Raw genomic sequence first — 24818 nt, 5'->3', positions numbered from 1 at the left:
TTTATAATAAATATTTATTCAATAAATACATAGTGCTTGCCTGCAAGCACATTATATTTTCTTTTTTTTTCAAATGTTTTCAAGGGATCATGATAACTGGCAGATGTAAAGAATTCTTAATTTTCAGTGAAGAGCAGAAGCGCGATGCCTAACGACGCCCTCCTCCGGCGCCTCCCACTTCTTCACCGCCTCCGCCAGGGCGTCCAGGACCTTCTTCACGGGCTCCAGGGAACGGCTGCGTCGGAGTATTGAGAAATTAAAATACAAAGTCCAAAGGAATAGCCCTTTACTGATACCTAAAACATATAGTTGTCACTACCAACAATTTTATGAAATGTGATGATTTAAATAAGGTTTTGTGTACACATGACAGATTTCAAGAATTACTGATTAAGATAATGAAAAAGACATGCAACAGTGCAACGTCCGACGCAATATCAGTACTCACCTTCCACGGACACTTTCGCTGAGGCCCCACCGGTCAGCGTTATCCCAGGCGTGGGCGGCAGAGGACACCAGACTCCTGCCGAAGGTGGGCGTTGCTCTTGGTATGAAAAGGTCCATCAGGTACCACGGCGGCCCACAAGCCACCTGCCGCCACCAGGCCCCACCGGCTGGATGTCTCCAGCGTATTGACAACGCCCCTTCAGGTGGTCGAAGGAGTCTACGAAACTCCTCAGCGGTTGTCGACGTTGCGAAGACCTTCCTGCAGCTGGTAGACGATGGGGGCGATAGCGTTGGCGGCCATATTGTTGTATCAGGACGATGTGATGGGCGACCTTAGTGTGCGAGAGAGAGCTTGGAGCAGACTGATACGGGAAGCTGGTGTGGCGGTCTTATATATGGCTCGAGAAAGGAAGGTTCTCAGAAGGTGTTGTGAGGAAGCGAACCGGATGATGCGGGGTAATTTAATTAACCGGGTTCATTCATGGAATCCCTGTCTGCCCTTGGCTTTATTTGTGTGTGTAGTTTATTGCTGGCTATCTAAAGAGCATGTTATCCATGTAATTTATTATTATTTTTATTATTATTATTATCATTATTATTATTATTATCATTATTATTATTATTATTATTTTATTAGTAGTAGTAGTATCATTATTATTATTTTCATCATTATTATTATTATTATTTTAAATATATCTCAAGAAATTTCCTTATTGCTGTAAATTTGAGCTAGTAGTGTCTTTATTCGAACAATTTTACAGTTTCGGTATTATTGTAATAATTATAAAATTATATTAATGTAATTTTTCGTGGTACAAACTGAAATTTTTAATGAATTTAAGCGAGTATTCAGCTTTACATCGAAACAAATGGTTTGAGAAGAAAATATATGAAAGTTTATTATCATTATTATTGTTAATAATGACACGATCATTAACTATATGATTGTATCTATAGCATTAGCAATAACGATGATTATAATGGTGGTAATGGCAATTGTAATAATAATGATGATAATTGTGATAACATAATATCTATATTATTACTATCAAACTTTGCTTTCATTATTATTATTATTTTATTTTTATTATTATTATTATTATTATTATTTTTATTATTATTATCATTATTATTATTTTTATTATTATTATTATTTTTATTATTATCATTATTATTATTGTAACAACAAAAACAATAATAATAATGATAATAATGATAATGATGATAAATAAATAAAAATGATAACAATGTTAATAATAATAATAATAATAATATAATAATAATAATAACAATGATAATAATGATAATAATAATAATGATAATAATAAAAAAATAATAATGATGATAATGATAATAATAATAAAAAAATATAACAACAATAATGATGCTATTAATAATAATGATGATGATATAATAAAAATAATGATAGTGATGATGATGATATTGACAATCCTAACAGCAACAACAACAAAGATGATGAAGATAATGATAATAATGATTATAATAACAACAATAATAATCATAATATTAATAATAATAATAATAATTAAGACAGTAACTCAGTTATTAATAATAATAATATAATAATAATAATAATAATTATAATAATGATAATAATAATAATGATAATAATAATAATAATAATAACAATAATAATGATAATAATAATAATAATAATAATAATAATGATAATGATAATAATAATAGTAATAATGACAATAACAATAATAGTAATAATGACAATAACAATAATAGTAATAATAATAATAATATTAATAATAATAATAATAATAATAATAATTAATAATGAATAATAACAATAATAATAAGGGTAATGATGATGATAATTATGATAATAATAATAATTATAATAATGATAACAATAACAAAAATCATAACAACAACAATGATCATTATTTTTATTATTATTATTATTATTGTTATTATTATTATTATTATTATCATTATTATTATTTTTATTATCATTATTATTATTGTAACAACAAAAACAATAATAATAAATGGTAATTATAATGATTAGATAATGTGATAATTATAACAATTATCCTTGTTAATAGACGTGATAATGGATAATATTGTTACTGGTCGGTGACATTAATAATAATGTTAATAACAAAATAATTATCATAATGATAATAATAATGACTTTAACTATAGTGAAAGTGGTTGTATGTTAATTGTCTTTATCAAATTTCACACCTCCTTTTAAACCGAAAATGCCCATTTAACGAACGTGGAAAGTCGTATACCATAGAATATGTAGAAAGGCAACGGAGTAGTACATAGAGGCAAATGCGTAGAGAGAGATGTGTGAGCGTGATTGTTCTAACACAAGATCACGTGCATCACATGTCTGGGTATCGTTCCGAATGAATGACTCTCGCTTCAGATCAGATCTTTAGAAACAAGAATTCCAGAAGGTTTTTCTAGGATGGAGCATTTTTGAACCGGATATTAGTTAACTGGCAACTGTGTTCTCTTGACGTAACTATGACGTCACGAGACTCACTTTCGCTTTCATCGGAAAAAGCCTTGATATCCACGGCGTTCTGTACTCTCATGAAGTTTGTGCTTTTATATTGGCGTATATTGTGTATACTGACGAAAAAGGTAGATTAATAGATAGACAGATTATAAGAACAAACTATAGAAAACGCAGGACAAAATTTTCAGTAGCGTGTTGTAATCGCATTCTTTTAATAATAATAATAAAACAAAACAAAAAAACGGAGAGGAAGTTCCCACAAAAGTTCTACTCTCCAAACATCCGGGTCTCCTTCTGAATCCCTTTCCATTTTGCCAAACACAGACACAAGAGAATGCCAACCTTTCCGGGATTCCGTTGAGTTTCTTCGTATTTCCTAAGTTCAAGATTTTATTCGGATACTACAAAGTCTGCCAAAGTTGTAGATAACCTGCTTCATTCCTTCGTGTTCTCTAGTGGTCTTTGTTTACCTGCTCTTAATCCAGTGAAATGCAGTAAATACCTGGTATTTACTTGCTAGCAGGAAGTAATGTTTCATATATGTGGAATGTTTGATACCTTTTAATAAATAAATATATATATTAATATATGTATTACACACACACAACACACACACACGCACATACACGCACACACACACATGTATATATATATGTATATATTTATCTATTTATAGATATAGACAGATAGATAGATTTTTGTGTGTGGGGGGGGGGGGGGGGGGGGCAAGTCCCCCCCCCTTTTTTCCCCCCCCCCCCCGGGGGGGCCCCCCCCGGGGCCCCCGGGGGGGGGGGCCCCCCCGGGTTTCCCCCCCGGGGGGGGGGGCCCCCCCCCGGGGAAAAAACCCCTTTTTTTCCCCCCCCCGGCCCCTTTGGGGCCCCCAAAAAGGGGCCCCCCCCCCCGGGGGGTTTCCCCCATCTCCGATCTGCTTGCCTGAAGCGGTAGCTATCTTCATTGTGTAACCCACCAGGGCCTTCAGGTGTTTTATCATATCCCAGCATCATCTTGGTCTGTCATGATCCTGTCGACTTTGCGTCGGTGGGTGGGCAAGCCGCGAGGGTAACCAAGGCGTTGGAAGGTGTTACTGCCGTGTTGAATTTCCTTCTCCGGGCTGCAGATTTTAAGCGCTCGAAGAAAAAAAAAACAACAACATTGGTCACGCCTTCTTTGGTCCTTTTGTTGTGTGCAGAGAAATAATGTGTAAAATCACCTTTATTCGTGAGTTTTCTATACACGGAGAACACCGGGGCTTCAGGTCGCCAGTGGATTATAATGTCGAGGAAAGGGAGCTGTTCATCTCTCTCCTCTCTATTGTGAACTGTTTAAACTGTTGCGACGACTATTTGCGATTATAATAAAAATAAGAATGCAAGAATAACTTTGGCGAAAACCTCAAGGCAATACAACCGGATGTTGTACATTAAGAACCTCGATTCATAAATCTGACCCCAACTCTTAACCAAATGATTATTTAACGTAAAACTTCGAAAACCGGAGAGTACATAGGGATTCAAAGGGAGACACTGATTCATGTGTGTGATTACCATGACAATCAATCACAAGTGATCATGTATCAATTAATCGATGCGAATGAGGGATTCCCAATTGAGAAGTCCCATTGTAATTCCGGTTAACACAGGAACCGTAGGTATTTGTTCAGGATAGGAGCATGTTAAGCAGGAAAATTAATAACTGGCAACAGCATTGTTGACGTAACAATGACGTCATGAAAGTTACTTGTACTTTCTTCAGGAAGTCTATATAGTCAAGGGAATTGTGCTTTATGAACTGTGTTAAAAAAAAAAAAAAATTAGCTTAATAGAAAAATTACCTATGAGTATGCACAAAATAAAAATATAATAAGGGGAAAGATAATTAAGAAACGTGTAAATCCTTTTAAATACAGCGAAAAGAAAGTTTCCACAAAAATTCCTCTACATCGTCCAGTGTCTTGTTCCTTTCATTCTAAACAAAAAATAAATAATAAATAAATAAATAAATATATATAATGATAAAATAAAATAATAATAATCAGCTGCTTCGATTATCATGATCAAATCTTTTACGTGTTTCTCAAGGTTGAGATTTATTTGGTTCAAAAGTTTTGAGAAAATATGTCACCTTTTAAAATGGTAATAGATTTGTTTCATACACAATTAGCCATATATAGAGAAAACTTGTCTTCTTTAAGTGTTCTGTATTTACCTTTCTCTAATCACGTTTCTTTACGAAATGTGTCCATGACATGACCTGGTTGCAGGGAGGGGGGGGGGGGAGGGGGGAGGGGGTGGTGGCCGGGTGATGCAAATGCAACCCTCCCCCCCACCAAGATTATATTTGCCACCCTCGATGTTTGGCTTGGCCCCCCCCCCCACCCATGGTCCACGTTTTTAAACTTTTTAAAAACTTAATCACACCTATACAGGTCCTTAGAACAGCTCATTTTCCTAAATTTTAGTTCGCTGCGCTCGCCTACCCAAGAAAACTTGAAAAGACGCCCCTGCCTGGTTGAAGGGAAGCGTTTTTCTTTCATTGTCTCATTTTCATTTTTTTTTCAGTGTGGCACATAAACATATTTGCATGGCTAAAAATACATTATATTTGCTGAATATTTACTTAAATGAAATTTGGGTATATAATCAAATATTTTTTTATCGTTATTGCTACTATGATTTTCATCGTCAATACACACTGTCAATATTTTATAGTTATCATCGTTATTTTTGTGGTCCATAAGCATCTATACCATATATTGGCACACACATGTACTATATGTGGTACGTTTTGGCAAAATTGGCTTTAGTAGTATGAATTGTATTTTTTTTTTTTTTTTTTTTTTTTTTTAGGTAAACTATGTTTATAAAAAGTCATTAAGAATGTGACAATCTAAGAACAGTTTATAATAAATATTTATTCAATAAATACATAGTGCTTGCCTGCAAGCACATTATATTTTCTTTTTTTTCAAATGTTTTCAAGGGATCATGAGAACTGGCAGAGGTAAAGAATTCTTAATTTTCAGTTAAGACCAGAAGCGCGATGCCTGACGACGCCCTCCTCCGGCGCCTCCCACTTCTTCACCGCCTCCGCCAGGGCGTCCAGGACCTTCTTCACGGGCTCCAGGGAACGGCTGCGTCGGAGTATTGAGAAATTAAAATACAAAGTCCAAAGGAATAGCCCTTTACTGATACCTAAAACATATAGTTGTCACTACCAACAATTTTATGAAATGTGATGATTTAAATAAGGTTTTGTGTACATATGACAGATTTCAAGAATTACTGATTAAGATAATGAAAAAGACATGCAACAGTGCAACGTCCGACGCAATATCAGTACTCACCATCCACGGACACTTTCGCTGAGGCCCCACCGGTCAGCGTTATCCCAGGCGTGGGCGGCGGAGGACACCAGACTCCTGCCGAAGGGGGCGTAGCTCTTGGTGAACAGGTCCAACAGGAACACGGCGGCCACAGCCACCAGCGCCACCAGGCCCACCGTCTGGAAGTCCAGCTTATTGACCAAGCCCTTCAGGTCGAAGGAGTTGACGAAACTCCTCAGGTCGACGTTGCGAAGACCTTCCTGCAGCTGGTAGACGATGGGGGCGATAGCGTTGGCGGCCATATTGTTGTATCAGGACGATGTGATGGGCGACCTTAGTGTGCGAGAGAGAGCTTGGAGGCAGACTGATACGGGAAGCTGGTGTGGCGGTCTTATATATGGCTCGAGAAAGGAAGGTTCTCAGAAGGTGTTGTGAGGAAGCGAACCGGATGATGCGGGGTAAAAACCTGTTTCATTCATGTCTTCCCTGTCTGCCCTTGGCTTTATTTGTGTGTGTAGTTTATTGCTGGCTATCTAAAGAGCATGTTATCCCATGTAATTTATTATTATTATTATTATTATTATTATTATTATTATTATTATTATTATTATTATTATTAGTAGTAGTAGTATCATTATTATTATTATTTTAAATATATCTCAAGAAATTTCCTATAGCTGTAATTGAGCTAGTAGTGTCATTAATACGAACATTTTACAGTTACGGTATGTAATAATAATAAATTTCTATTAATGTAATTTTTCGTGGGTACAAACTGAAATTTTTAATGAATTTAAGCGAGTATTCAGCTTTACATCGAAACAAATGGTTTGAGAAGAAAATATATGAAAGTTTATTATCATTATTATTGTTAATAATGACACGATCATTAACAATATGATAGTAACAATAGCATTAGCAATAACGATGATTATAATGGTGGTAATGGCAATTGTAATAATAATGATGATAATTGTGATAACATAATATCTATATTATTACTATCAAACTTTGCTTTCATTATTATTATTATTATTATTATTATTATTATTATTATTATTATTATTATTATTATTTTAGCATTATAACTCATTATTATATTTACAATTTTTTTAACATTACTATTATTATAATGAAAATGATAACAATGATAATGATGATAAATAAATAAAAATGATAACAATGTTAATAATAATAATAATAATAATAATAATAATAATAACAATGATAATAATGATAATGATAATAATGATAATAATAAAAAAATAATAATGATGATAATGATAATAATAATAAAAAAATATAACAACAATAATGATGCTATTAATAATAATGATGATGATATAATAAAAATAATGATAGTGATGATGATGATAATGACAATCCTAACAGCAACAACAACAAAGATGATGAAGATAATGATAATAATGATTATAATAACAACAATAATAATAATAATATTAATAATAATAATAATAATTAAGACAGTAACACTAGTAATAATAATAATGATAATAATAATAATAATAGTGATACTTATAGCAATGATAAAAAATTATGATAAAAAAAATAATAATATAACAATAATAATGATAATAATAATAGTATAATAATAATAATAATGATAATGATAATATTAATAATAAGACAATCATTGAGACAGTAACACTAGCAATAGTAATAATAATAATAATAATAATAATAATAATAATGATAATAATAATAATAATAATAATAACAATAATAATAAGGGTAATGATGATGATAATTATGATAATAATAATAGTTATAATAATGATAACAATAACAAAAATCATAACAACAACAATGATCATTATTTTTATTATTATTATTGTTATTGTTATTATTATTATTATTATTATCATTATTATTATTATTATTATCATTATTATTATTGTAACAACAAAAACAATAATAATAAATGGTAATTATAATGATAGTAATGTGATAATAATAACAATAATCCTAGAAATAGAGATGATAATGATAAAGATAATGATACTGTCGGTGACATTAATAATAATGTTAATAACAAAATAATTATCATAATGATAATAATAATGACAATAACAATATTGAAAGTGGTAGTAATTTTCATTCATCAATTTCACCCTCCTTATAAACCGAAAATGCCCATTTAACCGAACGTGGAAAGTCGTATACCATAGAATATGTAGAAAGGCAACTGAGTAGTACATAGAGGCAAATGCGTAGAGAGAGATGTGTGAGCGTGATTGTTCTAACACAAGATCACGTGATCACATGTCTAGGTATCGTTACGAATGAATGACTCTCGCTTAAGATCAGATCTAAAGAAGCAAGAAATCAAGTTTTTTTTCTCCAGGATGGAGCATATTGAACAGGATAAGTAGTACCTGGCAACTGTGTTCTTCTTGACGTAACTATGACGTCACGAGACTCACTTTCGCTTTCATCGGGAAGCCTAGCAACCACGCGTCTGGACACTGAAGTTTGTGATTCATATTGATGTATATTGTGTATATTGACGAAAAAGATAGATTAATAAATAGACAGATTATAAGAACAAACTATAGAAACGAGGACAAAATATTCAGAAGCGTGTAAAGCCATTCTATAATAATAATAATAAAAAAAAAAAAAAAACGGAGAGGAAGTTCCCACAAAAGTTCCTCTCCTTCCTGAATCCCTTTCCATTTTGTCAAACACAGACACAAGAGAATGCCAACCTTTCCCGGGATTCCGTTGAGCTTTCATTCGTATTTCCTAAGTTCAAGATTTTATTCGGATACTACAAAGTCTGCCAAAGTTGTAGAAAACCTGCTTCATTCCTTCGTGTTCTCTAGTGGTCTTTGTTTACCTGCCTCTTAATCCAGTGAAATGCAGTAAATACCTGGTATTTACTTGCTAGCAGGAAGAAATATTCATATCTGTGAATGTTTGATACCTTTTAATAAATAAATATATATATATATATTCACACACACACAAACACACACACTCACGCACACACACACACACATGTATATATATATGTATATATTTATCTATTTATAGTTATAGACAGATAGATAGATTTTTCGTGTGTGGGGGGGGGGGGGGGCAAGGTTGGGTAGGCCTGCCGAGCGGAAAAAAAGCCATTCTAGGGCCATTTAAAGCTTCAACCGGACCTATATACTTGTAATTTATATATATAAAAGAATGTGACCTTTGGGCGGGGCATGCCAGGCCTTAAGGGGTTTAAACAGAGTCTTGGGAGAGGCAGTTACCTCCCCCAGCCCCCCATTTGACGCCCCTGGATAGATAGATATGGGTATGTACACATACACATATCTATCTATCTACACACACACATACATACAAGTGTAATACATGCACATATCGGTATGTGCGTAGAAATGTACTGTTGAACGCTTCTTTTATAATCAAATGTCACTGGTATTTTGTTATATAGGTTACAGTCTGTCGGTATCATTGAGAACGGAACCAAATAGATATTTATTCAGCAAATATATTTAGGTTTCGAGACTAATTGAACTTACAGAGCTGAAACGTCATCTGCAAGCCTACAAGCAGACTTTATACTCATTTACATGGCAACGAGTCATGAGTGTCATCCTATTTAAAAGACTTTTCCAATTTCAATAAAGTCAGAAGCGCGATGCCTGACGAGGCCCTCCTCCTCCTGACATCAGTAATGATGATAATGATAATGATAACGATAATGATAATGAAAATAATGATAATAATAATGATGACGAAAATGATAATGTGAATATTATAATAATAATGATGACGATAATGATAATGAAAATAAGGATAATAATGATAATAATGATGACGATAATGATAATGAAAGTAAGGATAATGAAAATAACAGTAATAGTAATGATAATGAAAATCATAATGATGAATATAATAATGATATGAACGGGAATGATATTGATAATAATGATAGTAATAATGATAATGATGATATGATAATAAAAACACAAACAATAGAAAGATAATGATAATATTGATAATGATGATAATAATGATTATAGTAATACTAGTAATAATAATGATAATAATAATAATGATAATAATAATAGTGACAATGATGATAGTGATAATAATAATAATAATAATAATGATAATAATAATAATGATAATGATAATGATAATTATAATAATGATAACAATGATAACAATAATAATAACCATAATAATAATGATAATAATAATAATAATAATAATTATAATAGTAATAATAATAATTATTATAATGGTGGTAGTAGCAATAACAATAATATAAATAATAATAATGATAATAATAATAATAATAATATTGATAATAACGATAAGGACAACAGCAACAATATTAATAACAATAATGAAATTAATAATTATAATGATGATAATAATAATAATAATAATAATAATAATAATAATAATAACAATAATAATGATAATAATAACAATAATAATGATAATAGTAATAATGACAATAACAATAATAGTAATAATGATAATAATAATAATGATAATAATGATAATAATAATAGCAATGCTAACAATAATAATAGCAATAACAATAAGGATGATAATGATAATAGTAACCATTATCACAAAAATAATATAAAGATGATTACTAATAGTAATTTCATCTAAAATGATGATAATAATTATGCTAATAGTAGAAATAAGTGTTAATGATAGTCATGATATTTCCTAAGAATAACAACAACCACTAAAGAAACAGGGATATAACAACAACAATAATGTTAAGTATCATAAGAATAATAATGACATTGATAATGGAATTATAATACCAGCATTATGATAATAATAACAATTATCATTAATGTGCCTATCCATATACTGTCATACAAATGTTTCCATTAGTGTGTATGCATGCGTGTGTGTTTGTATATGGGTTTGCTAATGCATGCTCAGGCACGTAAGCACGCACATATCACATAAATACACATTTACAAATATATTCATCTCTTTTCCGGAGGTAGACAAACCAGCTCAAACTAAAATACAACTCTCACATGCACTGCTTATCAGTTTGAAGACATCTATGTTAGTAAGGACCAGGGAGTGAAGCTCAAATAACGAACGCGATGTAAAGTGCCACAAATAAAGTGAAAAACGAGAAGACTTAGAGCTATTAGCATCCTTATATTACCATTATTATTAATATCATTATCATTAGCATTTACGTTTCACTTGAATTATGCCTTTGTAGGGCGACTAACAGTTGTGGGAGAACAGAGTTGATTGTGATAAAAGTAGAACAGATATGAATGTGAATGAATAGACTTAAAATACATGAGAGGCAATTGACCTGTTTCGATGCCATGTCTTTAACAGAATTATGCTATAACAATTGCTCTGATATCTCCAGCACTTTCTGTAGTTCCAGGAGAGAGACATATCTGGGGGAAGGCATCAACACATGATCTGATCTCCGATCTGCTTGCCTGAAGCGGTAGCTATCTTCATTGTGTAACCCACCAGGGCCTTCAGGTGTTTTATCATATCCCAGCATCATCTTGGTCTGTTCATGATCCTGTCGACTTTGCGTCGGTGGGTGGGCAAGCCGCGAGGGTAACCGAGGCGTTGGAAGGTGTTACTGCCGTGTTGAATTTCCTTCTCCGGGCTGCAGATTTTAAGCGCTCGAAGAAAAAAACAACAACATTGGTCACGCCTTCTTTGGTCCTTTTGTTGTGTGCAGAGAAATAATGTGTAAAATCACCTTTATTCGTGAGTTTTCTATACACGGAGAACACCGGGGCTTCAGGTCGCCAGTGGATTATAATGTCGAGGAAAGGGAGCTGTTCATCTCTCTCCTCTCTATTGTGAACTGTTTAAACTGTTGCGACGACTATTTGCGATTATAATAAAAATAAGAATGCAAGAATAACTTTGGCGAAAACCTCAAGGCAATACAACCGGATGTTGTACATTAAGAACCTCGATTCATAAATCTGACCCCAACTCTTAACCAAATGATTATTTAACGTAAAACTTCGAAAACCGGAGAGTACATAGGGATTCAAAGGGAGACACTGATTCATGTGTGTGATTACCATGACAATCAATCACAAGTGATCATGTATTTGTTTATCGATGCGAATGAGGGATTCCCAATTGAGAAGTCCCATTGTAATTCCGGTTAACACAGGAACCGTAGGTATTTGTTCAGGATAGAGCATGTTAAGCAGGAAAATTAATAACTGGCAACAGCATTGTTGACGTAACAATGACGTCATGAAAGTTACTTGTACTTTCTTCAGGAAGTCTATATAGTCAAGGGAATTGTGCTTTATGAACTGTGTTAAAAAAAAAAAAAAAATAGCTTAATAGAAAAATTACCTATGAGTATGCACAAAATAAAAATATAATAAGGGGAAAGATAATTAAGAAACGTGTAAATCCTTTTTAAATACAGCGAAAAGAAAGTTTCCACAAAAATTCCTCTACATCGTCCAGGTCTTGTTCCTTTCATTCTAAACAAAAAATCAATAATAAATAAATAAAATATATATAATGATAAAATAAAATAATAATAATCAGCTGCTTCGATTATCATGATCAAATCTTTTACGTGTTTCTCAAGGTTGAGATTTATTCGGTTCAAAAGTTTGAGAAAATATGTCACCTTTTAAATGGTATAGATTTGTTTCATACACAATTAGCCATATATAGAGAAAACTTGTCTTCTTTAAGTGTTCTGTATTTACCTTTCTCTCTAATCATGTTTCTTTACGAAATGTGTCCATGACATGACCTGGTTGCAGGGAGGGGGGGGGGGGGGGGAGGGGGGAGGGGGTGGTGGCCGGGTGATGCAAATGCAACCCTCCCCCCTACCAAGATTATATTTGCCACCCTCGATGTTTGGCTTGCCCCCCCCCCCCCCCCCACCCATGGTCCACGTTTTTAAACTTTTTAAAAACTTAATCACACCTATACAGGTCCTTAGAACAGCTCATTTTCCTAAATTTTAGTTCGCTGCGCTCGCCTACCCAAGAAAAACTTGAAAAGACGCCCCTGCCTGGTTGAAGGGAAGCGTTTTTCTTTCATTGTCTCATTTTCATTTTTTATTCAGTGTGGCACATAACATATTTGCGTGGCTAAAAATACATTATATTTGCTGAATATTTACTTAAATGAAATTTGGGTATATAATCAAATATTTTTTTATCGTTATTGCTACTATGATTTTCATCGTCAATACACACTGTCAATATTTTATAGTTATCATCGTTATTTTTGTGGTCCATACGCATCTATACCATATATTGGCACACACATGTACTATATGTGGTACGTTTTGGCAAAATTGGCTTTAGTAGTATGAATTGTATTTTTTTTTTTTTTTTTTTTTTTTTAGGTAAACTATGTTTATAAAAAGTCATTAAGAATGTGACAATCTAAGAACAGTTTATAATAAATATTTATTCAATAAATACATAGTGCTTGCCTGCAAGCACATTATATTTTCTTTTTTTTCAAATGTTTTCAAGGGATCATGATAACTGGCAGATGTAAAGAATTCTTAATTTTCAGTGAAGAGCAGAAGCGCGATGCCTAACGACGCCCTCCTCCGGCGCCTCCCACTTCTTCACCGCCTCCGCCAGGGCGTCCAGGACCTTCTTCACGGGCTCCAGGGAACGGCTGCGTCGGAGTATTGAGAAATTAAAATACAAAGTCCAAAGGAATAGCCCTTTACTGATACCTAAAACATATAGTTGTCACTACCAACAATTTTATGAAATGTGATGATTTAAATAAGGTTTTGTGTACACATGACAGATTTCAAGAATTACTGATTAAGATAATGAAAAAGACATGCAACAGTGCAACGTCCGACGCAATATCAGTACTCACCTTCCACGGACACTTTCGCTGAGGCCCCACCGGTCAGCGTTATCCCAGGCGTGGGCGGCAGAGGACACCAGACTCCTGCCGAAGGGGGCGTAGCTCTTGGTGAACAGGTCCAACAGGAACACGGCGGCCACAGCCACCAGCGCCACCAGGCCCACCGTCTGGAAGTCCAGCTTATTGACCAAGCCCTTCAGGTCGAAGGAGTTGACGAAACTCCTCAGGTCGACGTTGCGAAGACCTTCCTGCAGCTGGTAGACGATGGGGGCGATAGCGTTGGCGGCCATGTTGCTGCGTCAGGACGATGTGATGGGCGACCTTAGTGTGCGAGAGAGAGCTTGGAGGCAGACTGATACGGGAAGCTGGTGTGGCGGTTTTATATATGGCTCGAGAAAGGAAGGTTCTCAGAAGGTGTTGAGAGGAAGCGAACCGGATGTCGCGGAGTAAAACCCTGTTTCATTCATGTCTTCGCAGTCTGCTCTCCGCTTGATTTGTGTGTGCAGTTTATTGCTGGCTATCTAAAGAGCATGTTATCCCATGTAGTTTAATATTATTATCATTATTATTATTATTACCATTATTGTGATTATTATTATTATCATTATTATTATTATTATCATTATTGTGATTATTATTATTATCATTATTATTAATATTTTAAATATATCCAAAGAAATTTCTTATAAATGAGGGAATAGTGACATTAATACGAATATTTTATAGTTACGGTATGTAATAACAATAAAACTCTATTAATATTATTTTTAGCGGGTACAAGCTGAAATTTTCAATGAATTCAAGCGAATATTCAGCTTTATATAGAAAAAAGATGGTTTGAGAAGAACATATGGAAATTTATTATCATTATTTTTGTTGATGACACAATCATTAACAATAATATGATAGTAACAATAGCATTAGCAATAACGATAATTATCATGATGGTAATGATAATTATAATAATGATAATCGTGATAACATAATATCTATATTACTATCAACCTTTGCTTTTATCATTATAATTATTATTATTATTATTATCATTATTATTATTATTTTAGCAATATAACTCATTATATTTACTAATTTTATTATCATTACTATTATGATAATGATAATGATAATGATGATAACACTGATAATTATAATAATAAAAATAATAATAACAATGATAATATTAATAATAATGATAAAAATAATAATAATTATAATAATGATAATGATAATGATAATGATAATAATGAAAAATAAAACAACAATAGTGATGCTTTTGATAATATTGATGATATGATAATACAATCCTAACAGCAACAACATCAAAGATAATGATGATAATTATGACGATGATGAAGATAATGTTAATAATGATGATAATAATAATAATAATAATAGTTATTGTAAAGAAAGTAAAGCTGGTGAAAACGAAACTCACGTTCAGTTGATTACGAGAATGACCCAGTATTTAGATCACTGGCTAATCATGAGTGATGTAGAAAGGGAGTATAACTCGCTGTTTGACTTCTTGATACGCGACCAGCTGTTGAGTAATTGCCCTCTTGACCTTCGCATCTTTCTCAAAGAACGAACGTTCGTTAGTACAGTGGAAATGGCCCAAGCAGCGGATAGGTTTCGTTGCGCCCATAGAGCTGTCAGAAGTCGTAAAACGCCTGTTAATGACGACACTACTTTCAAGAAAGACCCGAATGTTCCCCTGAAGGATGTGTTTTGTCACCACTGTTCTAAAGCGGGTCACATACGTCCTTCTTGTCCCGAACTGAAATTCTCTAAATCTAAGACTTCTCAGAAAGTAAATGCTGTATTTAAGGCTGACATAAATTACGATCACGGTATTACGTGTGAAGGATCGTTTTATGGCAAGCCGGTAGAAGTATATTTTGATTCAGGATGCTCGTCAATTATAGTTAAGGAATCGCTCGTGCCCGCCTCGGTCAAGCCAGGAAAGGTGGTTGCGCTGTATGACTACCTGGGGGAGCGGCGCGAATTCCCCACCGCACGTTGTCTGATTAGGAGTAAATTCCTAAATGGATGGTTTAACGTCGTGGTCGCCCCGATAAAGTTCACGGATATACTCATCGGAATGGTGCCGGGTGTCAAGGTGTCGAGCGTGAACATACCGAATATGAAAGTAACCGAAACTCCAACTTCTCAGAGGAGCGAAGTTAATGTTGTCGCGACCCGGGCCGCCAAAGCGAAGGAAAATGTCGATCCTGACAAATTAATTGTTCCTAACTTCCAATTTGAGAACGTCTCGAAACAAGATTTCATAGTTGCTCAGTCTTCCTGCCCTTCTTTAGAACATATTCGCTCTAAAGAAATAAATAAAGCCATTGTTACTGTAAAAAGTCGCTCGGTAAAGTTCGAACGCGTGAATGGGTTAATTTACCGAATTTGCATAAAGAGTAAACACGAACACGAAGTCGGTGAGAAACAATTGGTTGTGCCCCGTAAATATATTCCTATAATTTTGTCTATGGCTCACGATTCACCACTGGCGGGCCATTTCTCTCATCGAAAGAGTGCAGAAAAAATCTTCCATAAATTCTTTTGGCCAGGAGCAGGCGCAGAGATCAAACGCTACTGTCGCTCTTGTCATGCTTGCCAGAAAACCGTTCCTAAAGGCAAAATCAGAAAGGCGCCTATGATTCAGATGCCAGTCATAAGCGAGCCGTTCTCCCGAGTGGCGATTGAGATCGTCGGGCCGATCTCCCCGCCCTCTAGCCGAGGCCACAAGTATATGCTGACCTTGATTGACATGGCCACCAGATTTCCCGAGGCAGTTCCTCTGAGAAACATAGATTCTGTAACTATTGCTGAAGCGTTGCTAACCATTTTCGCTCGTGTGGGAATACCTAAAGAGATTCTTTCTGATCGTGGTACTCAGTTTAAGTCTGATTTAATGGCAGAGATCAACCGACTGCTTTCTATTAAAGCATTATACACTACTCCGTATCATGCGTGTTGTAATGGCACTGTCGAACGGTTTCACGCAGTACTAAAAGCTATGTTGAAAAAGCTCTGCAGCGAGCGACCTCATGACTGGGATCGTTTTATCCCATCCGTCTTGTTTGCGTATCGCGAGATTCCCCACGATACGCTTAAATTTAGTCCATTTAAGTTGCTCTACGGCCGTAAAGTACGTGGCCTATTATCTGTTTTACATAATTTGTGGACTAAAGATGATATTGATAGAGAGGTTAAAACTACCTATCAATATGTATTAGATCTGCAATCTAGATTAGAACAATCGGCTCAATTAGCATCCACTCATGCAGACGTGAGTAACAAAATGTACAAGACCTATTTAGACAGGAAAGCTAGAGCTCGAACATTAAAAGAAGAGGATGAAAAACAGCAACGGACGGCTTATGCGCTGGTCCCTCGCCCTTCAGTCACATTCATTCACAATATAATATATAAAAGGGCAAGAAAATGTTGGAGCTGACATACTCAGCCGATGTTCTGTGTAAATTTTGTTCTTTGTTACGTAACTAGCTTACGTCAAGTATTAAGTTTTCATAAATTTTGTGTGAAACCCCACTTATTACTAAAATCTTGCAATTTAAGTTGAATTGGGGAGCTTTGTAAAGGGTTTGTGTTTTAGTGATGGTTTCACTATTTAGTTTGTTCGTAATTGTACGTATGTGTTGTGCGTATATGGTGTGTGTGTGAGGTGTAAGTGTCCCTTTGGTTCGCCTCCACCGTTCGGATGGCAGTTTCGACCCCACCAAAGCCTCATGTCAACCATTATCGCTGGTTGCCATTCTATGGTTTGCCACTCTACTCCGAGCTCCACACCTGAACACTTTGATGGCCGAGTAGCTGATATATGCTGCCCCTTCTATTGGTGCTGAGTAGCTGACAACCGCAGCCCACTCTACCAGTGACTATCTTGTGCTAATTCACCCCTGGTGCATGAGTTGTGGCTCGGATAGTTCGTCCTCCAACACTTCACTGACGGGATTCCTGATGACTCCCGTGTTTCATTTAGTGTATTTGTGATATATAGTGTGAACAATATAATTTATGAAAATACAATTGTTTTAATAAGCCCGAGATAATCTATATCCCAGAGGATACCAGAATAAAAGAACCAAAGGTTTCTGCTTATAAGAACAAAGCAAAGAAACCACGGACAGTTATAATGATAATAATAATAGTAATGATGATAATAATAATAACAATAATGATCATGATCATGATCATGATAACAATAATACTAGTAATAATGTTAATAATAACAATAATAAAAATATGATAATAATATAATAATAATAATAATAATAATAATAATAATATAATAATGATAATAATATTAGAAAAGTCAAAGGAATGAAGCAGCTTTTCTGTAACTTTGTCGCACGTTATACTCCTTATATACAATATCAAAGCCGAAATATATTCTCAAAATACTAAACCGAATTAAACCAATCTTTCCCACCGAACGAAGGAGACCCGGATGTTGGAGAGGAACATTTACAGGAACTTCCTCTTTATTATCATTATTATTATTTTTCTCTATAGTGGTCGGGCTTTATGTGTTTCTTAATATTTTGTCCTTGTTTCTGTATACATGAGTGCTTACTTATATTTTATTTATCTATTAATCTACATCTATTAATCTACACGTGGTTGCTAGGTTTCCCGATGAAAGTAAAAGTGACCCTCGTGACGTCATAGTTACGTCAGGAAGAACACTGTTGCCAAATACTAATTAAACTGTTAAATATGTTCCATCCTGAACAAATTTTCTGGATTTCTTGCTGATCTGACTTCTTAAGCGAGTCACTCATTTATAACGAGAAACAGATATGTGATCCCGTGGTCTTGTGATAGAACAATCACAATCACATAGTCTAACTCGGTGTACAGATTCTATAGCACACGATTTCTCACGTTTGGTTAAAGGTGAATTTTTTGCTCAGAAGGAGGTATATACATACATAGATATATAATATTTATCTTATCATTATTATTATTATTATTATTATTATTATTTCATTATAAATATTATCATTAATGATATTAATAATTATTATTGTCATTATCATTATTGTCATTAACCTTATAATTATTATTATCACTATTATTACTAATATTATTTTTACCATTATTATTATCATTATTATCATTATTACTGGTATCATCAATGTTCTTTTTGTCTTACTTTTACATTCAACATTATTTTTAATATTATCATTATTATCATTATTATCGTTATCAATAATATTATTTTCATTATCATTATTAGTAGTATTAGTAGTATTACTATTTTTATTATTATAATTATTATCATTATTATTATCACTGTCATTACCATTACCATCATTATCCTTGTTAATGTTATTATCATTATTATCATTATCATTATTATTATTACTGTTATTATTATCATTATTATTATTATTATTATTATTATTATTTTTATTATCATTATTATTGCTATTATTATTATTATAATCATAATCATTATTGTCATAAGAAGTATTCCCAATTGTAGCAGTAGGAAAGCTACTATCAAAATTATCATCAGAATCATAACCATGACCGTCATCACTGTCATCGTCATTATGCAATATTTTGCATATGTGCAATAACTAACTTAAATTATAAAAAAGAAACTAGGAACGTACACTGTGAAATGTCTTTGTTTGCGAATATATATATATATATATATATATATACACACATATATACACACACACATATACATACATACATATATATACACATACATATACATACATACATAAGTACCCAAGCACACACACATTGCTATTATTATCATCCTCATTATCATTACTTTGATTATTGTTATTACTATTATTAATCATTAGCATTATTAGTATCATTACTATCACCATCACTGATGCCATCATCTTATTACCATTAGTAGCTTAGATGTTATCATTGTCCATATCATCATTATCATCATCGTTTTTGCTGTTTTAATCATCATCTTTATGATAATCATTATCACCCTTCTGAATTAAAAGCGGTGTTTGCTTTAACGATGCATTTCTCTTTCTTATATGTAAACAGCTCAGTATCTCCTGTTATTCGTTATCTTTTTTTAGAATGGAGGGCGATCCACGAAGAATACCCGGATAATATTGGAGAAATTAAATAGAAACTTTCTTTTCGCTGAATTTGAAAAGGATTTACACTTTTCATTAATTACGTCCTCCTTTCTATATTTTTTTTGCGTACCTATATTTCATTTATCTGAAGTACAATTCCTTGAAGATGCTGATTTGACGCGACAAAAACTGACTTTCATGACGTCATAGTTTACGTCACGAAGAAAGCTGTTGCCAGTTGTTCATTTTCCTGCCTAACGTGCTCTTTCCTGAATGAAAATTTATAGTTTCTTTGTTCACTGTAATTACCAAAGGAATTTTCAAGTTGAAATCAATAACGGAAAAACAGATACGTGATCACGTGAGCATGTGACTGGGATTGTCATGAACCAGTGTCTCCCGTTGAACCTCTATTTACTCTTCGTGTTTTCTAAGGTTTTGTGGTGGATGATCATTCACATTTGGTTAAAAGCTTACGAGGAGGAAGAGTGGGAGACAAATTCATGAATAGAGGTTCTTTGCAATTTCGGGTTGCATGCCCTTGAAGTAAAAAAAAAAAAAAAAAAAAAAAAAAAAAATATATATATATATATATAATAAAAAACACAAAAAATCTTTTTTATTTCACAAATAGTAGTTGTAGCGGTAGAAACAGTAGAAATGTTTTTTTACCATCAAAACATCAATAGCATTATTATAGTCTTTATATGTATCATATGTAAATATAAATAGTAAAATCGGTATGGATATAAGGCAGAATTTGTTTACTGGCAAGCATTTTTTTCTTTTTCAAATGTTGCTCTATTTTGTTACACTGTGCACATGTTTTTTTTTTTTTTTTTTCTCATCAAGGAACCATTAAGGTATCATGCCACAGACCCGTTCCCCATTGGTGCATTCGAGATTGGAACAAGTAATGATGCACAAACAAATTATGTACAGTGAAACAAATCTTACCTGAACAGAAAGAAAACAATAATTCTAGACAGGACCTGCTGAAAAAAACTGGATCATATCTACTAAAATATTATAATGCATAACATAAATTGTGATTTAATTGTGGTCCACATCCAGTTATGCCTATTAATGCCTATTAATTAATCTTATTACAGCTATAATAAGAGAGGACTTGAGATATGATTTAGAAAAAACTGGATGGGTACGAGATAATAGGTTATTTCGTTAACTAAAAATAAAGCCACACATACATAGCTGGGCAAATAAAGCGGAGAGCAGATAGAGAAGACATGAATGAAACAGGTTTTTACTCCGCGACATCCGGTTCGCTTCCTCACATCTTCTGAGAACCTTCCTTTCTCGAGCCACATATAAAACCGCCACACCAGCTTCCCGTATCAGTCTGCCTCCAAGCTCTCTCTCGCATACCAAGTCGCCCATCATATCGTCCTGACGCAGCAACATGGCCGCCAACGCTATCGCCCCCATCGTCTACCAACTGCAGGAAGGTCTTCGCAACGTCGACCTGAGGAGCTTCGTCAACTCCTTCGACCTGAAGGGCTTGGTCAATAAGCTGGACATCCAGACGGTGGGCCTGGTGGCGCTGGTGGCTGTGGCCGCCGTGTTCCTGTTGGACCTGTTCACCAAGAGCTACGCCCCCTTCGGCAGGAGTCTGGTGTCCTCCGCCGCCCACGCCTGGGATAACGCTGACCGATGGGGCCTCAGCGGAAGTGTCCGTGGAAGGTGAATACTGTTTTTCTTTATATATATATATATATATATATATATATATATATCTTAATCAGTCACGTTTTATCATGTATACAGAAAACTAGGAAATTATCACAGTTCATAAATTCGATGGTATTGCCAACTACATGTCTAAGTCAACAGTAAAGGGACATTCCTTTGGCCTTTGTGCTTTAACTCATTTAACTATTCCGACACAGCCGTTCCCTGGAGCCCGTGACGAAGGTGCTGGACGCCCTAGCGGAGGGGGTGAAACAGTGGGAGGCGCAGGAAGAGGGCCTCGTCCGGCATCGTGTCTCTGAGCTTCATTGAAAATGGATAGTGTACATCTGACAGCAATCATGACGCTGCGAAAAAAAATAAGTACAAAGTGTCCTTGCAGGCTGGCAATTAACTTTCCACATCAGCAATTCTTATCGATCTCTCCAACAAGTGTATTTATTGAATAAATATTTATTTACTTACCCCAAGTTACTTTTCCATTTGTTGACGATTTTCATACAGATTGAGTTTCCCTGAAATAATGTATAGAAATTAGAAATGATAATGGTATTTGACTGTAAAAGGAGTGTTCAGTAATTACCACACTCAAATATATATATCCATATATATATATGTGTGTGTGTACACACAGTATATAAACATACACATATATGGGGAGTATATATACATATATACTGTGCCCATACACACGCATTTATACGTGTTTGTTTATGATTATATGTGTGCCGACCTTGGCTACTTCGTGGCTCCCCGTTGGGTTGAATGGATGAATGGATGAACGCCGCTTCTAGCATCTTCCTTTGTCGCGGGGGCATGCATTGCATTATTATGGAGGATTTGAACCACTTGGAGAGGTGGCTGGAGGTGTCAACGTGAACAACGTTGTCATGACGTCGGAGAGCGCTGCGGTGTTGTTGGTGGAGTCCTCGTCCTGTCTCACTTATGTATACTTTGTCGCAGCCGCTACAAGGTATTCTGTACACCCCTTTTCCCTTCAGATATCTCCGATCTGCTTGCCTGAAGCGGTAGCTATCTTCATTGTGTGATTGTGTGGAGGCGTTGGAAGGTGTTACTGCCGTGTTGAATTTCCTTCTCCAGCAACTACGGGCTGCAGCTTTTAAGCGGTCGGAGGGGAAAAAAAAAAAAAAAACATTGGTCACAACTTCTTTGGTCCTTTTGTTGTGTGCAGAGAAATAATGTGTAAATTCACCTTTATTTGTGAGTATTTTTATACACGGAGAACACCGGGTTGCCAGTGGATTATAATGTCGAGAAAAGGGAGCTGTTCATCTCTCTCCTCTCTATTGTGAACTGTTTAAACTGCTACGACCACTATTTGCGATTATAATAAAAAGATGAATGCAAGGATAACATATTTTGCGAAAACCTCAAGGCAATACAACCGGAAATTATAGATTAACAACTTCCATTAATAAATCGGACCCCACCTCTTAACCAAATGAGTATTTAATATAAAACTTCGAAAAGCGGAGAGTACATAGGGGTTGAAAGGGAGACACTGATTCATGTGTGTGATTACTATGCCAATCAATCACAAGTGATCTTGTATCTGTTTATCGTTGCGAATGATGGATTCCCAATTGAGAAGTCCCATTGTAATTCCGGTTAACACAGGAACCGTAGGTATTTGTTCAGGATAGAGCATGTTAAGCAGGAAAATTAAAAACTGGCAACAACATTCTTGACGTAACAATGACGTCATGAAAGTTACTTTGACTTTCTTCAGGAAGTCTATATATTCAAGGGAGTTGTGCTTTATCAACTGTATTTCGAAGAAAAGGGTAGGTTAATAGAAAAATGACCTATGAGTATGCACACAATGAAAATAAAATAAGGAAAAATATAATAAAGAAACGTGTACATCCTTTTTAAATACAGCGGAAAGAAAGTTTCCACAAAAATTCCTCTACATCATCCGGGTCTTGTTCCTGGATCGCCTTCCATTCTAAAAAGAAAAGAAAAAAAGAAAGAAATTAATAAAATAAAATATTAATAATCAGCTGCTTCGAATATCATGATCAAATCTTTTACGTGTTTCTCAAGGTTGAGATTTATTTGTTTCAAAAGTTTGAGAAAAGATTTATTTCATACACAATTAGCCATATATAGAGAAAACTTGTCTTCTGTACGTGTTCTGTATTTACCTTTCTCTCTTATCACGTTCGTTTACGAAATGTGTCCATGACATGACCTGGTTGCAGGGGCGTCATTGCTAGGGGGGGGGGGGGGGGAGGTTGATGGGTGATGCAAATGCACCCCCCCCCCCCCCCCCACAAGATTATATTTGCCAGCCTCGATGTTTGGCTTGCCCTCCCCCCCCCCCCCATATGATCCACGTTTTAAAACTTTTTAAAAACTTAATCACACCTATAGAGATCCGGTTATAGTTTCAAGAATTCCCTTTAGAATAGCTCATTTTCCAAAATTTTAGTTCGCTGCGCTCGCCTAGCCAAGAAAAACCTGAAATGACGCCCCTGCCTGGGAAAAGGGAAATATTTTTCTTTCATTGTCTCATTTTAATTTTTTATTTAGTGTGGCATATAACATATTTGCGTGGCTAGAAATATATTATATTTGATGAATATTTATTACAATGAAATTTAGGCATATAATAAATTATTTTTTTTATCATTATTGCTACTATGATCTTCATCGTCAACAATATTTTAATATTTTATAGTTATCATCGTTATTTTCTGGTCTATACGCATCTATACCATATATAGGCACTCACATGTACTATATGGCACGTTTTGGCAAAATTGGCTTTAGTAGTATGAATTGTATTTTTTAGGTAAACTATGTTTATAAAAAGTAATTTAGAATGTGATAATCTAAG

The 24818-nt window shown here is 34.3% G+C and overlaps 4 protein-coding genes and 1 long non-coding RNA gene across 5 annotated transcripts; 2 read left to right on the top strand and 3 right to left on the bottom strand.

Moving 5' to 3' along the window:
- Positions 1 to 530, bottom strand: LOC125040568. Its single transcript, XR_007116195.1, has 2 exons — positions 449 to 530; positions 1 to 235 (listed from the first exon to the last, which is right to left on the bottom strand). It is a non-coding gene; the product is annotated as an uncharacterized LOC125040568 (long non-coding RNA).
- Positions 531 to 5923: 5393 nt separating this feature from the next.
- Positions 5924 to 6623, bottom strand: LOC125040501. Its single transcript, XM_047635057.1, has 2 exons — positions 6297 to 6623; positions 5924 to 6083 (listed from the first exon to the last, which is right to left on the bottom strand). The coding sequence occupies exons 1-2, from the start codon at positions 6575 to 6577 to the stop codon at positions 5972 to 5974; spliced, it is 393 nt and encodes a 130-aa protein (XP_047491013.1). The 5' UTR covers positions 6578 to 6623; the 3' UTR covers positions 5924 to 5971.
- Positions 6624 to 13815: 7192 nt separating this feature from the next.
- On the bottom strand, positions 13816 to 14490 carry LOC125040517. The gene is made up of 2 exons (XM_047635077.1): positions 14157 to 14490; positions 13816 to 13943 (listed from the first exon to the last, which is right to left on the bottom strand). Exons 1-2 carry the CDS (start codon positions 14435 to 14437, stop codon positions 13832 to 13834), a joined length of 393 nt encoding a protein of 130 aa, XP_047491033.1. The 5' UTR covers positions 14438 to 14490; the 3' UTR covers positions 13816 to 13831.
- A 1110-nt stretch (positions 14491 to 15600) lies between these two features.
- On the top strand, positions 15601 to 17613 carry LOC125040419. Its single transcript, XM_047634972.1, has one exon. The coding sequence runs from the start codon at positions 15601 to 15603 to the stop codon at positions 17611 to 17613; it is 2013 nt and encodes a 670-aa protein (XP_047490928.1).
- Positions 17614 to 21649: 4036 nt separating this feature from the next.
- On the top strand, positions 21650 to 22294 carry LOC125040547. The gene is made up of 2 exons (XM_047635133.1): positions 21650 to 21949; positions 22156 to 22294. Exons 1-2 carry the CDS (start codon positions 21669 to 21671, stop codon positions 22265 to 22267), a joined length of 393 nt encoding a protein of 130 aa, XP_047491089.1. The 5' UTR covers positions 21650 to 21668; the 3' UTR covers positions 22268 to 22294.
- The last annotated feature ends 2524 nt before the right edge of the window (positions 22295 to 24818 follow it).

Source organism: Penaeus chinensis, chromosome 29 (assembly GCF_019202785.1).
Source record: "Penaeus chinensis breed Huanghai No. 1 chromosome 29, ASM1920278v2, whole genome shotgun sequence".
NCBI lineage: Eukaryota > Metazoa > Arthropoda > Malacostraca > Decapoda > Penaeidae > Penaeus > Penaeus chinensis.
This window is presented reverse-complemented; position numbering and strand designations above follow the sequence as displayed.